Source organism: Athene cunicularia, assembly GCF_003259725.1.
Source record: "Athene cunicularia isolate RWA chromosome Z unlocalized genomic scaffold, athCun1 chrZ_part1, whole genome shotgun sequence".
NCBI lineage: Eukaryota > Metazoa > Chordata > Aves > Strigiformes > Strigidae > Athene > Athene cunicularia.
The window spans coordinates 27,207,462-27,227,573 of record NW_020799142.1 but is presented as its reverse complement, the minus strand read 5'-3'; the positions used below and the strand labels follow the sequence as shown (position 1 = coordinate 27,227,573).

General features: G+C 39.6%; 1 protein-coding gene and 1 non-coding gene across 4 annotated transcripts in view; both read right to left on the bottom strand.

Annotated features, from left to right (window-relative positions):
• UBAP2 (ubiquitin associated protein 2) overlaps positions 1-20,112 on the bottom strand; it is a 91,555-nt gene that overhangs the window by 20,138 nt on the left and 51,305 nt on the right. For 2 of the 3 annotated variants that reach the window (XM_026865331.1, XM_026865333.1), the window contains 11 exons: positions 17,896-18,085; positions 16,374-16,587; positions 14,103-14,377; positions 12,869-13,041; positions 11,575-11,782; positions 10,356-10,395; positions 7,725-7,908; positions 5,220-5,286; positions 3,694-3,889; positions 2,356-2,447; positions 1,438-1,488 (listed from right to left, as the gene is read on the bottom strand). In XM_026865331.1, coding sequence (XP_026721132.1) covers positions 1,438-1,488; positions 2,356-2,447; positions 3,694-3,889; positions 5,220-5,286; positions 7,725-7,908; positions 10,356-10,395; positions 11,575-11,782; positions 12,869-13,041; positions 14,103-14,377; positions 16,374-16,587; positions 17,896-18,085 — 1,690 coding nt within the window. The remainder of the gene's footprint in view (positions 1-1,437; positions 1,489-2,355; positions 2,448-3,693; positions 3,890-5,219; positions 5,287-7,724; positions 7,909-10,355; positions 10,396-11,574; positions 11,783-12,868; positions 13,042-14,102; positions 14,378-16,373; positions 16,588-17,895; positions 18,086-20,112) is intronic. The other variant, XM_026865332.1, reaches the window with a different exon arrangement.
• Positions 13,353-13,437, bottom strand: LOC113489933. Its single transcript, XR_003400116.1, has one exon. It is a non-coding gene; the product is annotated as a small nucleolar RNA SNORD121A (small nucleolar RNA).

Genomic DNA, 20,112 nt, shown 5'->3' with positions numbered 1-20,112 from the left:
GACTGCAACAGAACAAAACGGTAACGCAAAGTCCAAACGGGTAACGCACAATGCGCTCGCTCACCCCCCGACCAACGATACGCAGCCCGCCCCCGGCTGCGATCCCCATCCCGACCCCGACCCAACAAAGATGCCGCCGTGACCACCAGAAGCCAGAGAACACTCGTCACCTTTATATCCTGACCGTGATGTCACAGGAGATGGAACACCCCAAGGGCCAAACCCGGCCCGGCCCTCCAACTGCGCCAGGGAACTCTCTCTACCCTGGCCCAAACCCCACATGCCAAAGCCCACGTGCCAAATTTGCCTCAGGCGCTCCGGAGATGCTCTCTCCCAGCTCAAGACCTGGGACAGAGCCTCTCCTGCCAGCCAAAACCAGGACAGCTGGGCACAGACTTTGCCACGGGGCCTCCGCCAGCAGGACCAGGGCTGATGGTTTGCAACTCACAGAGCCCAGATTCACAACAGATACAAGCACCAAGACGTCCTCCAGTCAGCATCATCCCATCACTCTATAGCCCCAGAACTGCAAATATTTTTTATTTTCCTGCTCTGAGAACAATCACATTCATTTCACTTGACAGTTCTTGCAAGGATTATGCCTTTATTGCGCAGTTCAAATCTTTATTAAAGCGGTCAACTTTATTTTTGTAATTCAGGCTGTAGAAGTGGACAGGGTTTTGTCTGGGACATCCGTGTACTCCGCTTTGAATATCTCATGCTGGCTGTCCCCAGACCTGGCACTTACCATCCAGTGATACCTCTTTTCCAGATCACTGCTCATTGCTCCATTCCTGCCTCTACCGATATCATGTATCACTTCATCCTCTGACTTTTTGCAGTTACATACTACCAAATTTTCTGTCCAAGACCCTTGTTCTAATTTTCTGATAACCTAATTGTTTACCTTTCTGTAGTCTAGGCTGAGGCTCTTTGTGAATATGTCTGGGAGCTCAGCATCTATCACACACTGTTTACACTTGAGATCCATGTAAGGAAGTAAACTTGGTAAACTGTCCCTCCTGCAGCTCACCTGCATTTGCTGCCATGATGCATACACAGTGATCTCCACCTACGAGCACCTCCAAAACCTCTCAGATGCACCTACCGGCTGCCTGTTTGTGTCTTTGATGTTCAACCCTAGCTCTTGGTAAAAGGAAACATTCACACTCAGATTTCACCTGATTTTGACAGATGCCATATCGTTGCTACAACAATTAAAAGATTTTTTCACTCATAATCACAGAGTATGCTTGCTTGTACGTACAAAATTTGTACATCAATCAGCACACATGCAACAAGTTGTTCTGTATCCATCTGCACCACCTAGAGAAACTGTGTATGGATATTTAAAAAAACAGAATACAGAAGGTAAGTTAAAGTTCTTCATCACCATTAAATGAACTTGTTTAAATTTAAATAAAGCCATTTACTTACCATTGGCAGCCTTGATTGAAGCATCTGGAGATCATCATAACCATAAATCTGCTTAAAGACAGATTAAAATAGAACACCATTATAACACTTTTTTCCGACACTGACCAATTTTGTGCTTTAAACAGTTTGACCTACACCCAGTCTATTTTCAAGGTGTACTGGCACACTGTAGCATTTTAAGGCTAATAGGGCTAAACTTAAAATGGTGTGTGACTCTGATGCTGCTTCTTGGTGACAGCAGTTCTCTGAGGAGAGTTTGACTGTCACATCTTCAATATTGTTTTCACAGAGAGATTATTCATCGATGTGAAGAATCTACAGGGCATTCAGATTTAGAGTAAGAGCAGCAGCTTGCTTTGCTGCAATCACTTCTTCTGTGAATAGCAGGATTTGAGACGTTACTAGACCACAAAGCAACGTATGGTATCCCCTTGCATTCAGTTTGATACAGACAGATGATTAAAGTTTTTCATTTGAAAAGCAGATAACCAAAAATACGTTGATCCTGGTCAGACATCAAAAAGCTATATACAATTTTCCAACAATGACAGACAGGACACATGCCACATTTCAACCATTACTATAATAAATCTATTCCAAATTTATTCCAATAATACAAACCTGAATTAGGCTAGTTTTACTCAAAGGGCCTGAAATATGATACTACTAAAAACCATAACAATACACATGCTTACCTTCAACAGCAGCCAGGTCAGGCCTGTACCAACAGTACTGCAGTTTACGATCAATGGTAAACCCCCACAGAATGTATTTCATATATTCTTTACCATTTGGAAGAAGAATTCCAGGTGCAACATGTACCAACAGAAATACCTTGGCATAGACAGCAGCAGGTCTGGAGGGCCCACTTGCGCCAAGGGTTAAGCAATCATGGTCAGGAACAATTAAATTGCTTACTGGGTAGGCAGGCAGAAGTCCTCCAGGTCCCACAATATACTGGTTATGCAACAAGGGTGGTACACCTTGAGGCAGGTTTGGAGGAGCTTTGCCTGTAAAATCAAAATACAGACATTTTAACAAGACTTTAGAAAAGAAAGAGCTTCAGCCTTGAGACAAGATAGCTCACAAGCCCTGGCAGCTGCACTGTCATTGCTTGTAAAGAGCAGAACTATACAGAAGAATTTTGTGCTGGTTGATGAAAGTGCTCCAAATAGCTTGAATAGTTTAACCATGAGTCAAGGAAGGGAGAGCACAGACTATTTAAGACTGAGAACAATCCCATCAGACAACAGTCTGATTTTGTCATTTACTTTGTCCAAGAGGTTACAGAAACTTCTCCTTTCCTCAATCCTCTCCTGAAGGCAAAATTCAGGCATTGCTCTCTATCTAAGAGAGAAAATTATTTCCTTTCATTTTCTGCTCTGTCAACACATTCCCCGTTATCACCAGCAATAGACTGGAAAGCACTAAAAGTTGTCAGCCTACTTTTTGTGGGTGATTTATTGCAGTTGAGAATAGGAAAGAGAAGATTAAAACAGTTTCAGTTGCCTCCACGAAACAGTGACAGGAAGCAGAAGAGTAAAAAAAAAAAAGCACTTCAGCCAGTCATCAGACACTTCATTTACAAGGTATGGGAATGATAAATGAGAAATCCTTCTGCAAGTGTTTGATCTTAGTATTTAAATCATTCACTACCATCCATAAGATTTCCTTTTAGAAGTTCACGTTGATTAGAGAAGCAAGAGAGAATTTAGCATTGCTTCCAGTTCAATGCAAGAAGCCTCCCCACCTTATTTCTCTGTGGACCCATTTTCTGAAGTGCTATTTACTGTGGAGTGACCCAGACATCTTACACTTTTTTCTTTCTGTAGATGTGGCAGAAGGGATGTGGCATACGATAATGAGGACACTGCAGTATTTGATACAGTGAAATGATTTCAAGTCACAGAGAATGAAATTAAAACTAATATAAGTCAAGAGCTGATCATAACCTGGAATACAAACTGGGCAAACCTCCTAGCCCAAAACTTCCAAGTCAGAACTGCTCTAGTATCTTATTTATAAAGCTCTTTGAGGATGGAATGTGCTATATAAATACCATATAAAACCCTAACAAATATTTCAAATGTAGAGACCCGGGCAACTTTATTTTATAGGACAGCAAATAGAGCCTGCTGAAAATGCTACTCAAGAGTGTGGTTTTCCTAGCATAGTTATGGCTGGTGAGATGCTCAACTGACAGCCCTTCTCACTCAAGTCCTCTGTCTATTCACATGATCTGTTAATATTCCGAACCTGAAGACACTAAGGGAGCTGCCCGTGTGGTAGCAGCTGGTATAGACACACTGGTAACGCTCAGGCCAAGGCTGTTTGTAGTGTTCATACTGCTTGCCATGCTGACAACTGAAGAGGTGGTGCTAGTGGCTGAGGTTGAAGCAGTTGAAAAGGTTGTTGAGGGCTGGAGCGAAGTTGTGTTCTCAACACTAGTGTGCTAGAAAGGAGACAAAAACAATGAGGATCACAGAGCAAATAAACCACAGTGGGAGATGCTGGGGGGGGGGAAAAAAAAAAACCCAACAAAAAAAAACCCCAACAATCTTTTAAGTAACAGCAGCACATGCAAAAGATACGCATTATCTATACACCAAGCAAGCAACTAAATTGCATGGTTGTGATTTTTAAGTATGCAAAGAAAATTACATGAGAGTTAAATTTAAACAGCTATATCATCACAAAATTATACATTAACTCAAATGTCACTCCCTTGCATAGTTTCTTGCCCCTTGATTGTATATTCCTTTAAGCTAGTACTTGTTATGTTAAATAAACTCCTATATTCTTCCAAAAGACAGTATTTGCTTTCGAAATACAAGACACACTACAGTGATATCCTCAATGCACTGATGGAGTTTAGAAAATTAAAGCTGTAGTGTCCCCCAACAGAGTTAATGTGGTCAACTCAAATGCAAACCAGATGTGTTACAGGACCACATGAGGATAAAGCAGTTCCTGGTTTGAATTCAGCACAATACAGTGCCTTTAGCTGCAAGGTGATCACACTTCCAAAACACTGTCATCAACACACAGAAGCCAAAACAACTCTGACAATAGAAAGAAAGGTATTTGGATAAGTGTGAATTTTTAAGGTACATATTCAGTAGTGATGGAGCATTACAAACCAAAATGCAGGCAGAAAGAAAAGCAGTAACCTATCTGCACACCCCAACTGGGATTGTACATAAGTATTCCATCACAGAACAAGGCAGTGCCTCTCTGCCTTTCATTTGTGCAACCTCCTCTAGAGCACCATGTTCACCACCATTTGCCTTGTTATCTCATATGCATTAAATACACAGATGACAACAATGACACGTAGTAAACTCTAAAATCATCTATCATGTGGCATTTGTCATGACACCTATCATTCCATCACTTGCGTTTTTGCCACCTAACCTCTCCAGTGGAAACTGCTAACAGTGCCCATTTTGGAGCAGTTTCAGACAGTCACTTCTAAAGATTTTTTTTTTTAATTTATTTTTGTTACAAGAAATTCTTTTATTACTCAACTTCCCCTTGCTGGCATGAAAATTTTATCTGCAGTTGTGTGACTGCCAAGTCTCTGTAATAGCTGTTCTTGATCTAGTACAAATCCCAAGAGGTAAAGACCTTTTTTACCACTAGAGGGCTAGCAGTCCTCCTTCGCTGAAATGAGGCTCCTGTTTCAGTTCTCAGTGTACTGGGACACAATGAACTTTTCAGTCTTAATCATCAGATAAACTCACCACATGTCAATCATCTGTTGAAATTCAAACAGAACTTACTGCATGTGATGTGCTTGAAGACAACACTGAGGCAGGGGAGAGGCTGCTCTGATGATTGGAAAGGGAGCTAGAAACAAATTGCAAAGAATTAATTAATTTTTCCTAGAAATTTTTATATATATGTATGTATATATACAACTATATATACATGTATTAAAGAATAAAAATTGTAGGTGTCTATATATACATACATACACACAGTAAGATATTAAACAAAAAATTGTCTGTAGGGGTATTTGTGTGTGTATATATATATATATACACACACACACACACCCCCACACACACCCACCCCTATAGCATTTTTTCCTTTATCTAAAATCCTGATAACTTCTAATGAAAAAAGTTGAAGCATAGAGACAACTATTACTGACAAAAAAATCTAAACCAACACTTACTTGTTTTTATAAATTTACTATATTTTCAGAAAAACAATAGTTGCTTCAGGAATTACATAGCAATAACTCCAAGACACAAAATCCAAAACCAGAAGAAAGTTCACAAAACACATGGGTTGTTTCTCATTCTTGCCCTTAGCAACTGCTGCTGGCTGCCACAGGGCACGGGTATGAATTAGGTGAGGCAGCGTTTTGGTTTGACTCACTATGCTATTTCTCACATTTTAATCTGCATAACATTAGTTCAACTTATTAGAGCTGCAGGATATCTGCCCCATAACTCTGCTGAACGCTCCAACACACTCTCAAAAGTCAGGGCTCAAAAAAACCCAGCAAACGGAGAGCATCTGTGAATGCCTCAAAATCAGCCATACTACCATCAAGGTTGGTTCATAACATTACAAACCACCAAAAGCCATTTCCTCTTTGAAAAGGTGAATCAGATCAGTTCGGTTTTATACATACACTCTAAAATACATAAAAATAACGAGCCCCTGCTCTGCATGTAACTTCATTTTAGGAAGCAACTCTGCTAGCACCACCTTTTTTCCCTAGCTGACCATGGCTGTGAGCTTTTGGCAGTAACAGTAGCACAGACACGTATCTCTGCTCCAAAGACCTTTAAATGTCTCCCTGAAAAGTGACTGAAACCAGTTCTTAAACATTTACACTGACAACATTTGAGGTCAAGAACATAACTTACAGTACAGAATAAACAGAATGAACACTGAACAAAGGCAAACAAAACAAAGCCAGAAAGTTTGTATGGTTTGGTGTTCAAAAAAGCCCTTTCTGGTGTGAAATCAGAACCAAGACAGATCCTAACCATAACAAATATTTTAGTGTTCTCTATGGGAATAAGCACAAGAAAATACAGCCGTTTTCATAACAAAGCTGCAGGCTAAATTATATGCCTTCATTTAAGGGCAAACAATTCTGGCAGCCCTTTGAGGTGTAGGACCAAAGTCTTGGCAGTTTCATAGATTATTTCTACTTAAACTCTTTAAAATTGTTCCCCATTTACAGGAATTGCAATGACACCACTTCAGGCAGTAAGGACAGAAATAGTTCACTCCAACATAAAGTTTTAAAACACTCCCTTGCCCACTCTCCTCAAATCTTCTAATAAGCATTAATTCACCATCTGACCTATAGCAGAGACACAGACAAGAGCCACCAGCACAACCAAGGCAGACATGCTCGGAATTCAGGAATCATCTTTTTGTGGCACTTGGTATCTGTCCAACAGCATCAAACCTCCAGTTAAAATTTCCACCAATCAACAGCTTTTCAACAAATTAATGTGGAGAGATGATGTTTCTAATGTGAAAGGAATAATTCGTGTTATTTGACATATTTATTATTTTATTCAATAGAAAACACTAGTATATTAAAAGAGAATCAACCATGGCCTAGCTGTGAAACAGGAAACAAAAATGGTATTCCATCAAATTAGTTCCTTACATTAACAAAGAGAGTACAAAGGTATTAAGAATATAACTCAAGCAGTATAGCCTCAAGATGTTATCTGCCTAAGGATAAAGCTCAAGTTAACAGGCACTGAGAAAGTCAGACAGAGTGCAAATAAGCTAAGCTGTGCTAAATACACTTCCAGGAACACCAGTCGATATTTAAAGGTGTCTTACAGAAATGTCTTAGAAAAAAACCTTTCCCTGTGGAATTATTTCTGGTTTTAAATTTTAAGCAATACAAATATAAATGGAACTACAATATTTCAAAATTAGCCAGCAATTGTTAAGGAATTAACAATTACGGCACTAAAACAACAGGTACTGTGGATAAAATGGGAAGAACATAATGGGGAAATTAATTTAGCTGGCATGACTGAAGCAAGAGCCCCCTGAAACACAAACTTGTTTATACATCATGAAAAGCTGAAGTCAGAAGCTGCTCTATCATTTAGAGGCAGCCCAGAGCTCATACTTTGCAACCAGAAACATCCTGGTCGCTTCTGAATCTCTTTCGTAATTTAGTTTATGTCAGAAAAGGGGACCCTGGTATCTGACAGACCCATATGCAATCACCCTCCTGTTTGCTTCTTCCTCAGAACTGAACCACTTTCAGTTTATCACAACTCCAACTGTACCTGCTTAACTGGGAAAGTGAGCTGCTGGCCAAATCACTGGACTGAGGCAAGCTGGGCAACGTTGCTGCGTGTTGTGATGCTGAAGGGAGAAGTGAAGCAGTGGTGGACACCACGCTAGGCAGAGATCCAGCAGAAGGTAATGAGGGAGAAGGTTCTGTCTTAGGCGCTGGAACTGATGAAGTAGCTGTAAGAAGTTAAAAAGAGGCATTCAAAGGTAAATTCCAGCATACCTAACATCCCAGACTAGATTCTGGAACACAGTAGTATTCTCCCCTTTGTTTACAAAAACCTGAGCATTAAGAACCAGTAACAGTATTGAACAATCTGGCTACTAAGGAAAATTCAAACAGCAACAGAATTATCAGTTTTTACCTTTAAACTCTTAATCTACAGTAGACTTATAATGTTCACTGCTACACATGAAGTGAACTATAGTCTTCTGCACTTCACCTCTCACTCTCTGGATTACTAGCTTTTGCTCATGAGTCAATCCTCATTTTAAAATTCCTCGCATTTGGTTCTGCAAACGAAAGTCATTTGTGCTTTTCAAGGCACATCTACTCTACCTACAGCTCTTTCACCTACACAGCACCTTTGACAATTGAGGCTGAAATCACTGAAGTTACAAAGGCAAATATAACTTAGGAGTTTGGAGTACTCAGTCAAATGTGTAATCCAGTACAATAAAAGAAGCTACAATAGAAGGGCACAACTGAGCACAGCATTAAGTATTTTTAATGGCTAAAGAGTTCTCAAATATCGACTTACTTTATTTGAACTAGATCACAAAAAGTGTTTAGCTTAAATATTACTTTTTAGGCTACTAAAACTCATTTATCACAGATGTGCCTTTCCAAAAGATCACTATAGTAAAAGACACTAAACAACTCTACTGCCCAGCATAATTCCCAGCTATTTCTACACTTGCCTCTTGTCCTGCAAAGATAATATAAAGAATTAGAAGCACTCACCCACCAACAAAACTCAGAAAGAGAGTTGAGCCCTCCCTTCTGCAGGGCCATGCTTCCATACCAGACCAGACCACTACCCAGTGGATCATCACTAACTTGTGCAACGCATGTGAAGACAGTTTTAGAATGGTGACCAAACAAAAGTAAGATAAACGCTTGAAAGTTACACATCACAGTTTGTTCACATAATTGGTTTGGTTTCCTCACTAAATGACCCAAATTCAGTTGTTGGATCAGGTGCTATGCGAACAAAAATCAAGAGGTCTTGGCCTTGGCAATAAGCATGAGGGTAACTGACAACAGAGAAAGAAATTCAAGTGACAAACAGGAACAGAGTTATGAAGGTGGCAACTATATCACTTGATATCTCCTGGCAAGATTCATATAGAAATAAGTAAATAACTGTTACAACTCTAAGACATTTAGAGCAAGGTTCCCTTCTTGAAGTAAAAGTACATGTCCTCAAGACAAGGGACAGAAAATCACTGTCTTCATTAAGACCCCTTACAAGATGCCTGAACACAATGCGCAAGACAAAGAAAACCAGGAGACAAGTAGAATGGTCAGAATCATAATGTATCGGCCATGCTTTGAACTAAGGGTTTAGGAGCATGAGGTCTTATTGAAGGACAACAGCAGCAAAGATGAGAGACAAACAACTAAGAATATTATCAGCACATACAGAAGGGAAAAGGTCAGCACTTTCAAAAGTTGAGAGAATTTCAAAATCGTTTGGATGCATGAAACAGATACCTGGAAGAAGACTGATTCCAGTGTATGTGCTTGACACAGGAAAAAAAAGTGTTTTCAAAGAGAACTGGCATAGAAAAGGGGACTAATAAAGCTGTTATACATTAATTAGAAAAATACTAGGAATTCTCAGATGTTTCTTTTCCATAGCAAAAAGACAAGTCCTGTAGTGAATTTCACAAATTGTTTATGACACATGACAGTAAAGTTTTCCACTTGAAAAGTTGTTTCCATACATAATCTTTTCAGTGGTAACCCTTTGGGCATATACACTCCTCCTGCTCCTTTAAATTGAACTTGGCACTAACAAAACACTGTTTAAAGGTCTGAATATCTAATTCTTTCTACTCAGAAGTATATATAAAAAAAAAAGGCTGCCCCACTAATAACCTACCTGAGGCAGCAAGTTACTCAGCAGAGTGAGCATGTTAGTAACCCTTATTCCTCATGGGCTTGTAACAGCGTATAAGTAGCACTATACCCAGTGAGAAGTGCATTCACAGAATCTGACTCTGTTTTATTACAGGTAAACGCTACTCACAGTTTTCCATATGAGAATTGAAAGAATTGCTAATAAATTTTAAATTACTTTTTTAATTTGTATTTTTATTTTATATTAAATAATTTTTGGCAAGTAAATTCAAAAGAAAAAGAAGCAAAGTGGATTCTCTAGTTCTAAGACTGTTAAGTTTGTAGATTTAATAAAGCCACTTTCATACTTCAGTTTTAGTCAAGAAGCAAGCAGTATATCCTATGCAAGTACAAAATAAACTCAAACAGGTCAGCCAAAAATTAATCAGGGAGAACAATAAAAAATCTTAAACCACATGTCACTGCTACAGTTGTGCACACAGCGATTAGTAAAGAAAGATCACAAAGTCCTTTGCACAACCAAGCTTTGCAAACTTACTGTCAAGAGTTGCCTGTGTTCTAACACTGCTGTGCCCGTTCTGTAAACAAAGGAGAAATGAATGAATAAATCTTTTTAGAGGTATGTTAAATTTTCTGACTGAATCACACATCGAACATGCTTCATGCAATATTCTATATTCATTCTAAATTTAAAGACAAAAAAGGCAGAAAATTAACTTCGTACTGCCTTTAATAAAACCACATAATAGTTGTCTCAAGTGCAAGGTGTCCTGAACATACAGAATCCCATACACTGCCCATACTACACCCATCAGCCGGAGACCTTCCCATGTACTCTATATAACATAAACTTCAGGTTCACACCAATATGAAAGAAAGAATTGCATTAACATATAGGAAACGGTTGTGCTTTTGATCTAATGCAACTCACAATTTTAACTATCCAAGTTACACAGAGACGCCAATTTTTTTCCATTGAAAGATAAGACTTGAGAAGCACCAGTTGTTTTTTGGATAACGCTGGAGTACAGAAGTGGATAGTCTACGCTTGATCCTCACCAGTACATACGAGCTAGTGCAGAAGACAAGTGTGACTGAGCCGTTACATAACAAAGGCCAGAAGTAAATAAACTTAAAAACTCTCACAAGTTCCTAAAACATTTAATAAATTCTCTTAAAACAAACCTACATTCCATATACAAAGAGTAGGTGCTTTTGAATCTCCCAAGAGAGATCCTCTCTGTCCTAGAATAGACCTCTCCCTATGCTTTTTTAAATAAAACTTGAAACCAATTCCCACTGGTGTTTAAATCCAACATGAAAGTAATTCTGGACAGGCCACAAACAGTTTAGGAACCATCTGCTACAAATTTAATAAATAATACACTTTTGAATAAAAACTGTCTTGTTATAGCAAAATACCACGACTAACATTTACATACAGAGATAGTTCCTGTTTTAAAAGCTAAGCCTCAGGGAAAGAAACTCAACTAGAAAGTTTAGTGTAACTAAGGCAAATGTCAAACAGCAATTAAAGATGTCAAAGCCCATAAAATCAGATCCTGTTTAGCCCAAATACAGTACAGCCAAAAATGGCTACACAACAGGAAAAGCAAAAACAAATAACAGGGTGGGCTTGGGAATCAAAAAAACCCCACTCGGCTTAGTTAAAAGTATTAACATAGCAGGGTAATACAAATCTAACACGGATAAGAAAATTTCACCTTTCCAAGGTCTTATTTCTGAAATTTACTCACCGTAACTGCAACGGGGGTTGATTCAGACGGAACCATGGAGCTTTGGTAGGCTATCCTACTATGCACAGAAGCCTGGTCATAGGAGGAAGTTGTTACTGGGCTAGTGCTCTGGGATGAGCAGGTCAGACTGGAAGAGGTGATGGCAGAGGTTGTGTAGGTGGACTCCTGTACTGTATTGGATATTGGCAAAGAGGTATTCAAAGGATCACTGGAAAAAGTAAAAATTATTTATGATCTCTGTAAACATCATCTCAATCATCTTCACAAAAATACCTGCTCCTACATAATTAACTAGAACTACTTTAAACACGCAGTCAAATCTACATTTTTTTATACTATTAAATCTAATTAAATCTAACTGCTTTGGTCCCCAGTAATCACTGCTTCAAAACCATCAGCTGCACTAAGCACCATTCACATTCCTCCTGCCAGTCCAAACAAAACAAGAGTTTATACACAAGCACTTTTCAGTCATGTTATTTCCACCTTCTCAAAGGATAAATTAATGATCATAAACTCTCTTTTTTAAACAATTAGATCTATAAAGTCTGGTATATGAAGAGAAACACCCAGTCTCTTTTTACAACAGAATTCTAATGTTACAGTATCAGTCAAACAGAATGAACCATGCAAAGAGGAAAAAATACTTCAAAGAATGCAGGAGTGGTTTACTTTCTGAACAGCCTAAATCATTCCTAGAACTAAACGTGAAACTTAATTTTTACTAGTGTTTCTGAATTACATTCAGGAAGCTTTTTATTGAAGCCAATTTTTGAATGAGTAAAGAAGAAAAAAAAAAAAGGTTAGTGGTATGGTATCATTGATCATTGGATAGTTTAGTATTTCAGTAAGAGCTTCTGCATACTAAAAGCTTGTCTTCTCATCCCATAGAAGCATAAAGTCTTTAATCTGGTGCCAATGTACTAACACAGATATATGGTATAAGGGTCATCTCTTCTGGATCAAGAGCAGAAAAATTTGGCTTGTGAGGTACAAATCCTCAAACAAATTTGAAAATCAGGACAAGCAATGAGAAAGCAGTTCTACAAAGGGTAGTTCATCATACGGTTATTTACATTCATGTCATCTCCAGCTTCACACTGACCTTTCCAGTGAGATTCTGATTGTCATTACAAAAGAAATTTCTCATTTAAGATGCGATTCACAGAAAACAGCCTTACAAGTCATCATATTTCTCCTATCATTATATGGTAACTGTGCCTTGATGTTTTTGGCACAAACTTGATCCCCTAAAGAAGACATGTAAGAATGCACAAGGGGAACTCAGACATACTTTACAGATTTTGAGTACAAGCTGTTGTTGGTTGCCTGGCTGGTATTCTCGCTGCTTGAAGTTGATCCAAACTCTGGGATTGCAGGGTCTGATCCAAACTCCAGAGCTCCAAACTGAACATTTAACCCTGTCACATCTGCTGATCCAGGCATCTCTACTGCAGAGGCAGGAATCTTAAAGGAGGAAAAAAACCCCATAATTCCTTTGCATGTACTATCTGTATTAAAGATACTTGTAACTGACACTTTCTCCTCCCTTAACTGAAGGCTTCTTCAGTTACTGCCTTAGCCTTTGATGCTAACTAGATCTGCAACAACGCCCCAGTTAATAACACATAAATTAATTATATTCTTGTAACCTGAAATGAAATAGTCCTGTATCCTGATCTGGAGTTGAAAAAGTAAGCCATAGTGTTCTAGAATATCGAAGTACCATCCATATGCATCCCCCTTCAGTCAGCATTTCTCTTGAGGCTACTAAGTCTATCCAAAATCACTCAGCAACAGTCAGCTTCCACACAGAGCAATCAGGTATGTGCTTGAGAAAGACACCATCACTGTATTTTGGACTTAAAACTACCCAGCTTAGAACTTCCTGCTTTATAAACAAGAAATTATCATAGTCTTTGCTCTCCTTCTCCCTAGCAATTTATATATAGAATACAATCATAAAATCATTTAGGTTGGAAAAGACCATTAAGGCCATAGAGTTCAACCATAAACCTAACACTGCCAAGTCCACCACTAAACCATGTCCCTAAGCACCACACCTATATATCTTTTAAATACCTCCAGAGATGGTGACTCCACCACTTCCCTGGGCAGCCTGTTCCAAAGCTTGACAACCTTTTCAGTCAAGGAATTTTTCCTGATATCCAGTCTAAACCTCCCCTGGCCATTTCCTCTTGTCCTATTGCTTATTACCCGGGAGAAGAGACAACCCCCACCTTGCTACAGCCTCCTCTCAGCCTCCTTTTCACCAGGCTGACCAACCATGGAAAGTGTTCACCAAACCCTTCATCAGCTTTGGTGCTCTTTGGACGTGCTCCAACACCTCAGTGTCTGTCTTGTAGTGAGAGGCCCAAAACTGAACACAGTATTTGAGGTGTGGCCTCACCACTGCCAAGTACAGAGGGGTGATCATTTCCCTGGTCCTGCTGGCCACATCACTCCTGACACAACTTTCTGTATGTTTTTACATTTAATAAGGACAAGCCAGACATGCAATTACCCACCTTGGATGCTGGAGTTATCCTCCGTTTTGGTGGTTTTATCTGTTTCTGCTGGGTTTGATGGGCAGTCACTGCCTGGTTATCCATAGATATAGTGGGGAGCTGTAACATTTTGCTCACAGCTGTAGAGGTGTCTATTACTGATGGCTCACGGAGTTTTACCTGGGAGGAGAAGGACTCCAGCCCAGGAGGAGTAACAGGGATTGCCTGCGCTTGTTGTTGCTGTCGCTGGGTCAGCTGGCTCAGAACTGGGGATGGTTCAGGCTGGGATTTAAAGTCTGGTCAGCATTGGGAAAAAGAAATAGCAAAATTAAAGCATTGAACTCTGCTGTTCATGCTTCTACTCTTTATGAAAGAATCTGGGTGACCTGACAAACTCAACACCTACGATTTTATAGCATGTGCAAGTCTATTTCAGACACCGTATGATTTTCACATTGAACATTACCACTGGAATAATAGGGCCAACATCTGATATCCTCTACTTCAAATAAACAGCTGTGAGCAAGCATTACGTAGCTTTCTACCTATCTATACAGTCACATAATACTGTCACACATTAGTTCTCAAAAACTGTTATGGATTATTTTAATTTGTCCTGGTTTCAGCTGGGATAGAGTTAATTTATTCCTAGTAGCTGGTACAGTGTTGTGTTTTAGATTTAGTATGAGAATAATGTTGATAACACACTGAGGGTTTCGTTGTTGATAAGTAGCACATGATAAGTTAACAATTTTTCAATTTCCCATGCTCTGAGAGCAAGCAGGTGCACAAGAAGGTGGGGGGAACATGGCCAGGACAGCTGACCCCAACTAGCCAAAGGGATATTCCATACCACAGAATATCATGCCCAGTATAGAAAATCGGGGGAGCTGGCCAAAAGGCAGATCACTGCTTAGGCATCAGTGGGTGGTAAGCAACTGGATTGTACATCACTTGTCTTCTCTTGGGTTTTTTCTTCTGTTTTTTAAAAATTGTATTCCTTTTCGTTACTATTATTATGTTTTGTTGGGTTTTTTTAAATTGTATTTTTGTTATTGAACTGTTCTTGTATCAATTTGTGAGTTTTACTTTTTTCCCTGCTACTCCTCCCCATCCCACTGAGAGAGGGAGGGGTGGGGAAGTGGCTGTGTGGTGCTTAATTGATGGCTGGTTGGTTAAACCATGACATAATCAAACAGTGCATGTTTCACTGTAATTAACTGTGCCAATGAAATGTGATTACTTCCAAGGGGTCCGGAGTAGCAGTTTAGAGGTATTATGAGTTAGGATTTCACACCCCTACAAAGGAGATTTTCAGCACAAATAGGAAGTAATACACCATCTCAATCTGGCTGAAAGTCAGGAGATACTGGACACTGACAGGTGTTTTTCCCCCATGTCCTCCCCTTTCATATTTTTCAGATGCTGAAGGGCAGGCAGTGGCTCAGAGCACTGGACAACAACCGTAAGAGACCAACAGCATTTGCAGTGTGAAGGGTTTTTTATTCAGTTGGTAAAGTGCATTAGAAAGCAACTTAAAACATATGTTAAATTTTTTTCAGAATTGCTGTGTGTAAAAATTCTAACAGCTACCAAATTGGCTGCTTATGTATCTGGAAACAATACACATAAACATGAGACAGATACAAGAGCTATCACTCTTCACAGTGAGAAGACTGCTAGAAACTACACTGCAAAAACCAACTTTGTGTCCTTCTCACCATTTCCACTAATTTTACTCAATTAAATGATAAAACCACACAATCCTGAATAGACAAAATGGGTAACCTGCATCATTCCCATTACATTAGGGAAAGAACATTGAGATGTGATGCACATTATGACAAATGATGTAGTACTTATTCAAAATTCAGGTAACAGTAAGATGAGAAAAATTTGGGGAAAAACACAAAATAAGATACAACATTATACTCAGCTAGAAGCAGCTTAGGCATATGAAAATAAGTATTTTCCAGGACTTGTTGAGAAATAAAATAACATCAAAGTTCCACCTAAATATTCAAGCACATTAAATCAAAGATGCCATTACAAGAAAGTTCAACAATTTCTAAAGATGCAGTGACATTTATGGATAGGCTTAAGCCTGTCAAAACTTAGTTAGTGATATACTCATCTATTACCAGTAAGTGTAACTTTTACAATGTTGTAACTAACTGTACTATTAGGATTACATATTTTAGACAGTCTTTCATTAAGGCCATTCTAAATGGTCATTGGCATTAAGAAATCTTCCAAGCTAATAGAGAGAGAAAGCTAAGTCAAAGCACTTACCAAACTGACTAAGAACTGAGGACTGAGTAATGGGTGGTTTTAGATCCCAGGATGATGTGGTAGTTGTGGTAGTGGTGGTAGAGCTACTATTGTTTTGTTGAGAGGTAAACTGACCCAATCCTGGAGATTTCAACTGATCCAAGATTTGGGATCCTGTAGAATTTGCCAATTTAGAGGATCCGAGTTCTCCAAATCCAGAACAAAGAACTGCAGACTAGCAAAAGAAAAAAAAGAAGAGGGGAGGGAGTGAAGTATTTAATAAATAATTTGAACATAGCCATAGGGTCAATGCCTACAGCTGCTATCTGGCAGCAACTAAAGCCTCTTCAGCTCTAGATTACTAACAAATCACCAATAAAAAATTCAGCAGCTGTAGCATATGGCCAGATCCTCTCTGATTATCACTGATACAACTTCCACTACTATGGTGGCAACAATACTGATTTACCTGACTCCATGCATCTCAAAATAGCATATATTTACTAATAGTGGAACTGATTCTCAGGAGCAAATATTCAATTTCAAGCGCTCACAACTGACTCAGAAATAGGCAGGTTTTCAGAAAAATCAGTCAAGATATCTGCTTGGAAACAGCACATCATAATTTCCTGGCATAGAATTCCTCAATATAAACAAATCATTTAATCTTAAATCAGCATTCAGTAAACTCATTTGTGCTCTCTCAAAAATTAATACAAGTACTTCATGTAAACCAAGAAACAACTACTTACCAAAACCAGAAAAAACTTAAATCTTTTTGTGTGTGTGTGAACAGAATTAAGAATTCCATCCCTTCAACATCTGCAACCTGAATTTTACAATGTCCTGGGTCTGGCTGAGCTGGAACTGGTTTTCCCCTATAGCAGCCGCCTTCACGGTGCTGTGTTTTATGTTGGGAGCTGACAGGGTGTTGGTAGCACCCTGGTGTTGTGGCTACTGCTGAGCAGTGCTTACACAGCACCAAGGCTCTTTCTGACATTTCCCCCAGTGGGACGGGGTGGGCAAGATCTTGGGAGGGGACACAGCCAGGACAGCTGACCCAAACTGACCAAAGGGATATTCCAGACCATGTGACATCTGCTCAGTATAAAGCTGGGAGAAAGGAGGAAAGGGGTGGGGTCACCCTTGATCCTCCGAGGCAACCACTACGCGTATTGGAGCCCTGCGTCCTGAGAAGGCCCGACAGCGCCTGTCCATGGGAAGTAGAGACTAAATCTGCTTTCTTTTGCTTCTGCGTGTGCAGACTTTTGCTTCGCTTTGCTTATATTAAAACTGTTTCTGTTTTACCCACAAGGGTTGGTTTATCTTATTTTCTTTCCCCTCTTTGCCCTGTTGAGAAAACAAGGGGAAAAGGGCGGGGGGGGAAGTGATAGAGCAACTTGGTAGATACCTGGCATTTAGCCAAAGTCAAACCATCACATACAAATACTGAAGCATCTCATGAAATGACCAGTACTGGAAAAGTTGTTTAACCTGAAATATTTACTCATGAAGAATATTTAAAAAGCATAAATAATTTTACCAGACTTTGAGGAGAATAAGAGTTTACAGCACTGGAGCTGCCAGTTCCTGATGCCATCTGGGTGCTGTGCTGAGAATTTGTGAAGACTAAGGCTTGGCCAAAGGTCTGCTGCTGGGAACCCTCAAATGAGTTGCCTTCCATCTCTGGGGTGGAAGTCACAGGCTTTTGAAGAAGCGTTACCAAATCGATGCTGTCAGAAAAAGCAAAATTTGGCTGGAATAAACATGATGATTAGGCTGTGATGAAACTGAAGAAAGCGCTAACAATACTAAAGCTGCCACACGACACAATTATTACTCATTAACAGTCTTTTCAAATACTACTTGTCTGTCATACAGAAGAGGTTTTTGCCAGAAATTAATATTCCACTAGATGAAACCTTCCACTACAGTTCGAATATAAACTCGTTTTGCACTTTTCAAACTTTATCAAATTTATAACACCATGTATCCCATAAATTACTTATATAATTAATATAGCCAAGTAACCAGAGACAAGTCATAAAAGGTACATTACGTTTAAGTGAATACTGCCAGCAAACCTATTACATATATTGATAATTCACATTCTCCCTATATATCACACTATCCCTTTAATAAGAGCAAGGGATTGAAGTCCTACTTCTGTATACGGTGGGTACGAGGACAGCAAAGAGTAAAGTCACACATGCAATAACTGAGTGAATATGTGATGACATTTGTGAGAGACGAGAAACCAGGCCTGTGAGAAACTACGACAAACAACCTGGGAAAGCAAAAGTTGAGGCTGATTGAAGAAATGTATCAAACACTCGCAAGACAAAACTCTTGAGTCTCAGGGTGCATTCTGTGGAGATCGAAGCTGATAACACTGCCCGATGTATCTGGGGGAGAGAGCCCTGTTGAGACAGGACGGCTCTGCTCTGGGGCACCTGGGCAAATTTCCAAGGGCCATGTGTCCAGTGAATGAACTTTGCTTCATTATCCACAAAATGCATATTAAAGTTAACACCCCTCAATATGCTAACGAGGGCTGACATGATCGTGCTAATTACATCATCCCATGAAACACCTTACCCCTCCCCATACATGGGATATGTAGGTCTGTGGGTCGACCTAGGGGACGGACCCAAGGAAAGTGGGTATAAATCAAAGGGGGGAAGAAAGGACTCTCTCTCTCTCTGCCCCTCTTCCCCCAACCATCTGGAGAAAGCAGTGAAGCAAAGACGGATGCCAGCAAAAAAGACGGCCACCTCCTGGAACCCTCGCCAGCAGGATCAGCGCAGGAACCCAGACCGGTGATCTGTATTCCCCCATTCCCTCTGTCTCCCTCTTTTCCTTTTTCCATTAAGAAATGCAAGGAATATTATATTGCTCGCCACAACTTGCTATATACTTAGCCGATTATCGTGTGCTCAATTAGTACATTGTAGGTAGTTAATAAATGCTTGGAGACTTGTTGTCCGCTCCATTTGGGGATTTGCGAATCTGAGTCACTTGTCCCCCTCGTCTGAGTGGGATGTGACAACATGGAAGTCACAAGAGCAGCAAAAATAAAAGTTAACTTTCTCAGATAGTAGGCACATACCCAAAACTACTCTACCACACATACCTGAGCAGGATGAGAAACATGAATTTTCTTTTCTTTAACATGATTTACTAACCCCTAACATGTATTTAGCACAGGTTTATCCAAGGAAAAGCAGAAGAAATCTACTCCAACAGTTCTGAGTTAAGTTTATCCTAAACGCTTTCATTAGCATAGATTTTGTAATGCCCAAACCTTTCTTATGGCAAGAGAAAGAAAAAAACCAAACCAAACAAAGCCCACAAACATAAAAAACTCCAGCAAAACAAACCCCAAAAAAACAGAATTTGAGTTGATGAAATAAAATATTTTTTAACATAATTTGGGGGACATCCATTGGAAGAATATGTGCATTAGAATAATGATCATGTGAGCATATCACCTTTAAGAAGGAAAGGAATAAAAAATGTAGACCAACTGACAGCTTGCCTCCTCCAGATCACATCCATGTTATATGGAAAATTTTGCTGCACACTGGAGTCCTGCCACACAGCTGTATCAGGATGTTTGGGACCATCAGGCCATCTAGTTTTCAGGTCTCAGGCTATCCAACTACTGAAGTCGTCATCACACAAGTTTAACCCGCTCTCCTAGGACCTGAGGCCAATGCAGGCAAATGATTCCACAAGATCATTGGCCAGACATTTGGTA